The 6,789-nt window shown below is 60.9% G+C and overlaps 1 protein-coding gene across 1 annotated transcript; it reads left to right on the forward strand.

Moving 5' to 3' along the window:
* Positions 1-3,021: 3,021 nt before the first annotated feature.
* On the forward strand, positions 3,022-5,693 carry LOC132008807 (zinc finger BED domain-containing protein 4-like; the record flags this gene model as incomplete). Its single annotated transcript, XM_059387343.1, has 1 exon — positions 3,022-5,693. A coding segment is annotated over exon 1 (2,656 nt), but the record flags the coding sequence as incomplete, so codon positions are not given.
* Between the last annotated feature and the right edge of the window lie 1,096 nt (positions 5,694-6,789).

Genomic DNA, 6,789 nt, shown 5'->3' on the forward strand with positions numbered 1-6,789 from the left:
TAAGATTTTATTTATTTATTTATTTATTTGACAGACAGAGATTACAAGTAGGCAGAGAGGCAGGCAGAGAGAGAGGAGGAAGCAGGCCTGATGCGGAGCTCGATCCCAGGACCCTGGGTTCAAGACCTGAGCTGAAGGCAGAGGCTTTAACCCACTGAGCCACTCAGGCTCTCCTTGCCCATGTTTTTTTAGAGCAAAAGAAAGAAATTTTTTTTCCCTCTGGTCTGGGATCCAAATTATAATCAATTTATCATTTAGCTTTAATATTTTCAATTAGCAATAATCGCGCCTCGGATAAACCTCATTGACTAGCTTTAATATTTTTAATCTGGAACCACTCCTCAACATTTATTTTTCATGAACTTGACATTTAAAAATGTGTGGACCAGGTCCCCGCGACGTGGCGCGCGCCGGGCCTGGGGAGTCTTCGGGGGCGCGGGCGCGGCCTCCCGTGGGGCCTGGACTCCGCCCGGGCCTCCCGCCTTGGCCGCGGGGCCCGCCTCGCCGGGGCCGGCCCGCACCCCTGGGACCTCCGGCCCGCGCTCCCGCCCTGGGCCCCTGGCTAACAGCTGGCTCGCGCCAGAGATGCGTTTTCCAGACGGAGGGGCTCTGTTGACGAAGCGCCATGAGCGCCCAAAAGTTGTGCGGCCGGGGCCGGGCGGGGCCGGCGTGCGCTCCGCGGTCTGCCCCCCGCGCTTCGTCCGCCCCCGCGAGGCGCCTGAGGGCCGAGCGCGCGCGACCGCCCGCGCGTTTCCAGGAAGAGCCGCTGCGGCGGGTCCGGGTCCCGGGAAGCGCGTGTCCAGGAAGCGCGGCCGCCGCGGCTCTGGGCCGGGCCCGGACTTCGTGGGTGAGACGCGAATCGAGGTTGCGCCTTCCCGTCGCCGTTGTCCCTCCGGGCCCGGACTCGGACTCGGTGTCCGTGGGTCTCCTTTCGCCCTTTGCCGTGAGCGAAACCGCCCCGCCCCCATTGCTGGAGGGCGCCGGGCCCCTGCGGCCCCTGCTCTTTCCCGGGTGCGGTGACACCCCGCGCGCGCCCCCGCTCTGCGCGCGAGTCTGCCCGGCTGACCGCGGGGCAGCTCTGGCCGCGGGGCAGCTCTGGCCGCGCGTCTCCGCCGAGAAAACGGGAAGCTGTTCCGGAGTTCGCTCTAAGGGGATCCCGCGCAGCGTTTCTGCGAAGCCGCTTCAGGGGTCAGCGCCCGCCTACCTGATTCGAGTCCCGGGGTCCTCCGCGGGGAAGTTCGCTCTCGGGTCAGTCCATGAAATCTCTTCAAAATCCCGGTTCAGACTTCAGCGAAGCGGGTGCGTCCCAGCAGGGCACCTCGTGCCCCTCCTCCCGCGAACAACGCTCGCTCGTCCGCGCCGTCGTGGCCAAGTTCGGGGTCGGGAGGACCCGGTCGGCGTGGGGGACGCCTGCGAGGAAGAGGAAGCCGCGTTCTGGTCGGCGCCGAGGTGAGGCCGCGTCTGGAGAGGAAAGTGCTCCCGGGAGCTGCGCTTGGCTCCGGGGGTCCCGGGGACGCGGTGCGGGGATGCATGGTCCAGGCAGCCGCGCTTCTCCGCATGAGACCCGCACGGGGTCCCGCATGGGCCTGGTGTTTCCGACGTGAAGACGCCGCTGCGCTGGGGGCCCCCGCGCGCGCCGGGGTTGGTGAGGGACCCGCTGCCGAGGGAGCGGCCGCAGCCTGGAGCGCGGGCGCCGCGCGGACAGTCGGCTGGATCTGCGGCCACGCGTGCAGCCGGGGCGCGCCGAGCGTGTGGCGTGTCGGGCTGTGTCCCCGCTGAGGCCGCAGAGCGAGCAGAGGGCGGAGGCGCGGCCGGAGCCGCCGAGTGCGGGTCGCCGTCCACGCGCGCCTCCTCTTCACGTTTTTCCTTGCGGGGCCGCGGCAGCTCCGGATCGTGGATGCTGGTGGTCCGAGCTCGGGAAGTCGCTGCTGGGAGGAGACCAAGGCTCCCCCTCTCGCGCTCTGGTCCGGAGCAGAGTCCTGGGGCGGAGAGTGCTTGACCCGGGGAGGGCTCAGCTGGCTCTGCAGCTGGCCCAGCCAGCGTGTCTGGGAAAGTATGGGCGGTTCCGTCTGAGACCCTGTTCCGGGAAGACCTCTGCTGGGGGGGGTTCCAGCCTGGAGGATCTGAGTCCTGAATGGAGGCCCCAGGGAAGACTCCTCAGTGTCCAGGAGAGGCCGGCCCCCTGGCAGAGCCCGAGTCCTGTGGGTGCCTCCGGGGCCACTGTGGCCTGTGCTCCTGACCAGCGCTGGCTCCGCGAAGGCCCCTCGGCAGCTGCACCCCAGCCCTTTGCCAGCACCCGCTGCTGATGGTGGCCTGGGGCTGGGGTGCAGTGGGCTGGCGCCTGCTGGCCCTGTGGAGGCTCTCAGAGATGGCTCCCTGCTGTGGACGGGGGACCTGGCCCTTTGGTGGTGCAGACGAGGCCTTGTACCTGCTCTGTCCTGCTCAGCACCCCCATGGATGCAAACCACAAGGGGCGACTTTTCCTCCAAGGCCGCTGCTGACTGACCTCAGTGGACAGCCTCCCCAGGGAGCGGTGTCCAGAGCGGAGCCCTTCCCGGAGGGCTCTGGTTAAGCTGGCGCTGGCGGAGGCTGCACTCCACATCCTGTAAGCAGAAAGACACTTGTAAAACTCGGTAGCTTCCAGCCATCACAGCAGTTTCACAACTGCCCCTCATGGGACTGCCCTGGTCCCCGTGGGAAAAGGCGATGCGAGAGGGTCTTCGTGCTGCCTAGATGACAGCCCTCTGGTCTCCAGGAGAAGATGCAGGTCTGCGCTGTGTGAGTGCGTGTCTGCGTGGAGAAGCGGGTCGCAGTGGGGCTCCCGGCAGGTGGTGGCCGGAGCCCTGAGGCGAGCTGGTGTGCTCCCCGCGTGCCTGCCGCTTTGGTGGGGTTTATGATCTGCTGTGCTCGTTCGCATTCAAAAGATGGAGTTCATATTCCAAGGCTGAAGATGGTGGACATTTGGGGGCACAGATAAGCCTTCGGATCAGGTTTTTACCCATCTCCGACGACGCGGCCCGAGTAGTTATGGTCAATTATGGAGAATAACCAGGAAACTCATCCCAAAAGGGATGGTGAATTGGTTTCTGATAAAATAAATTTTAAAATAGAAGAGGAAGATGGTGTTCGCATCCCTAATCACATTTTGGAAGGAGTGGCGATTAAGAGGGAGCAGGACAGGCCCGGGGCGGAGCGAGGTGGGGAGCAGACAGAGGCAAGGGAGGCGGGCGGGGGCCGCGAGCCCCCTGGGCAGTGCCTCCCCGCCAACCAGGAGGAGGAGTATGGGGCTCTGTTCTCCCAGTACAGCAGCACACTGTATGACTTGGCCATGGAGGCCGTGACGCAGAGCCTCCTCTTGGGCCGGGGCGCCGGCTCCAGGAAGAAGTCGCCGGCCTGGAAGCATTTCTTCATCTCCCCGCGGGACAGCACGAAAGCCATCTGCACGTACTGCATGAAGGAGTTCAGCCGAGGGAAGAATGAGAAGGACCTGAGCACCAGCTGCCTCATGCTGCACGTGAGGAGGGCGCACCCCACCATGCTGGGCCAGGAGACCTGCGGCGGCTGGCCGGCCCTGCCCTCCCTGTCGCCCCCGCCTCTGCGGCTGCCGCCACAGCCCGCCAACGCCGGAGACCTGGGCGCCATGCGCTCACCCCTCAAGCTCGCCCCAAAGCTGGCATCCAAGGTGCTGTCCCCCGACGACGTGACGGAGGAGCCTGTGGTCCCCTCCGAAGACGTCCCCCCAGACACGTCTGCCCCTGATAGGTATGGGCGGGAGGAGTCCCTGGGGGGGCCGCCGCACCTGCCCCCGCTGCCAGGCGAGGAGAGCGTGGAGAACAGGCTGGAGAGAAACCCGCCACTCCCCAAGGGCACATCGGGGTCCCGCAGGCGGTCGGCTGTGTGGAAGCACTTCTACCTGTCGCCGCTAGACAACTCCAAGGCCATGTGCGTCCACTGCATGAACGAGTTCAGCCGGGGCAAGAACGGGAAGGACCTGGGCACCAGCTGCCTCATCAGGCACATGTGGCGGGCACACTGCTCCATCGTGCTGCTGGAGAACGGCGGGGGCTCGGGCATCCCGCCGCTGTACGCCGCGCCCCCCACGCTGCTGCCCGCCCTGCCGCCTCCCGACGGAGACCCGGCTGCCCGGGCGTCCCCCTCGGCGTCCTCCTCCCGGGACCGGCTGCCCGAGGAGCTGCAGGTGCGTCTGAGCGCCGGAGACCCGCTGGCGGAGGACACGGCGCCGGCCTCGGACGACGTGGGCGCGGCCTCGCTGGCGTCCTCCCCCGAGAAGCTGCAGGCTGGCGGCCTGAGCCCCGGCCCGCTGGACTGTGGCGCTGGGTCCCAGCAGAGAAAGAAGGTGATAAAGAGGCTGAAGTCGGAGGTGTGGCAGCACTTCTCGCTGGCGCCCACCGACAGCCTCAAGGCCCTGTGCCGACACTGCGCCTGCGTCATCAGCCGGGGCCGCAGGGGCGACGTGGGCACCAGCTGTCTGATGCGGCACCTGTACCGCCGGCACGCAGACGTCCTGGGCGCCCCGAACGGCGCGCTGGGCGCCAGCCTGGCCAACTGCCCCTACGCCACGCTGGCCTCAGCGGAAGGCGCCGCTTCCAGATCGAGTGACCTGCCCTCCCTGGTCCCGAGAAACAGTCCGGTCCTCTTTCCTGTGAGCAGCAAGAAGACCTCCAAGCTGTGCAACCACTTCTCCATCTGCTCCGCGGACCCCACGAAGGTCGTGTGCCTGCACTGCGGCCGCACCATCAGCCGGGGCAAGAAGCCCACCAACCTGGGCACCAGCTGCCTCCTGCGCCACCTGCAGCGGTTCCACAGCGGCGTGCTCAAGGCCGACGCGCCCCAGGCCGCCCGGGCTTCCTCGCCCGGCCCGCGGGGGCCCCTGAGCGCCCAGCTGCCCGGAGCCACCTCCTTCGAAGACCCCAACGAGAAGTTCTACGATTCTCATCCCATTGCCAAAAAAATCACGAGTCTCATAGCTGAGATGATTGCACTCGACCTCCAGCCATACTCCTTCGTAGACAACGTTGGCTTTAACAGGCTGCTTGAATACTTGAAACCTCAGTACTCTGTACCCTCCCCATCCTACTTCTCGAGGACGGCCATCCCAGGGATGTACAATAATGTGAAGCAGGTAGTCCTGTCGCACCTGAAGGAGGAGGAGAGCGGCGTGGTCCACTTCACGTCCGGGATCTGGATGAGCACTCAGACCCGCGAGTACCTGACGCTCACCGCCTGCTGGGTCACCTTCGCATCGTCGGCCCGGCCGTACCGCGAGGACCACCACAGCTCGGCCCTGCTGGACGTGTCGCAGGTGGACTGCGACTACAGCGGCAGCAGCATCCTGAAGCAGCTGGAGGGCTGGTGGGAGGCCTGGGTGACGTCCAGCGACCTGCAAGTGGGCATCACAGTCACCGACAACCCGAGCATCGGGAAGATGCTGAGCGAGGGGGAGCGGGCCGGCGGGCAGTGCTTCAGCCACACGGTCAACCTGGTGGTCAGCGAGGCCCTCAAGAGCCAGCGCATGGTCCAGAGCCTGCTGAGCACCGCGCGGAAGCCATGCAAGCGGGTGCAGCGCTCGCCCCGGGCCAAGGAGAAGCTGGCGGAGCTGCAGAGGGCCTATGGGCTGCTGCCGCACCACCTCCTGCAGGACGTCCCGTCCAGGTGGAGCACGTCCCGTCCAGGTGGAGCACGTCCTTGCTATCTAGATAATTGGTGTGGGCAACTGGCAGAAAGGGATAGCATTTACTGAGATGGAGAAGAATAAAGGACAGACAGCTTGGAGCATATTATTTTTCCTCCAGCATTAGTGGATAACCACGCACTTTGGCAGTTGGGAAAATTTTGCAGTCCTTCAGGGTGACTTTCTGTGAATCCTTTACCTCATTGCTGTAAACTTTGTACTTATCCCCCGAAATTTCCTGTGATTCCTGTGACTGCCTGACACCTTGAGAGGGACTGGCATCTGGAACGCTAACAGTGACTTTTTGTATCCTTATTTATTCATGTTTCCTTATAATTCATATTTTATAAGTATCTCATAACCTATATTAAACATATTCCAGTTTTATTTTTTATTTTTTTCATATTCTTGTTTTAAATAGCTATAATAATTTCTGTTTTACTCACCATCTCAATTATTTAAAATAGAAATGCACTAAAATATGCCGAAAGGAAATTTGTCAAAAAATTTCAATTATATCTCTTGGAATGGCGGGGGGGTGGGCAGTAGTAACTCTTGACAATATAATTTTTGCCAAATATTTATTTTCTGAAATTTTTAACCTTATAAGCAGTTACAATTCAATGATCAGAAAAAAGAAATGTATATTTTCTGGAACTTACTCAGATAATTATTATAATAGCAATTAAGCTTATTAACAAATATTGGTACCTGCTGCCTACCAGGCACTGTGGGATATAACAGATATTCTGTAAAACAGAATATTTAGGCTCATTAAGTTCACAAATATGTATCAAGCAGAGATAGAAATAGAAAGATAAGAAGACAGTAGGGAATAAGAGGTAGATGAATTTTAAGCAGAGTTCTAAATAACTGAAATACTGAGTCATGTATTATAGTCAGGCAATAATTGACCAAACCAAAAGTGGCAATTGCAAAGGTCTTGAGGTGAAAATTTGTTTGACTTATTCAAAGAGCATCAAGGAGATGAAGGTAGATGGTTTGTTCTGAAGAAGTGGAAGAAGACCCAGATTTCATTCAAGACTTTGGATGTTATTTTAGATGCGATGAGGAAGCAATGGGGTTTGTGAGTAGTT

The sequence above is a fragment of the Mustela nigripes genome, unplaced genomic scaffold, assembly GCF_022355385.1.
Source record: "Mustela nigripes isolate SB6536 unplaced genomic scaffold, MUSNIG.SB6536 HiC_scaffold_1236, whole genome shotgun sequence".
Lineage (NCBI taxonomy): Eukaryota > Metazoa > Chordata > Mammalia > Carnivora > Mustelidae > Mustela > Mustela nigripes.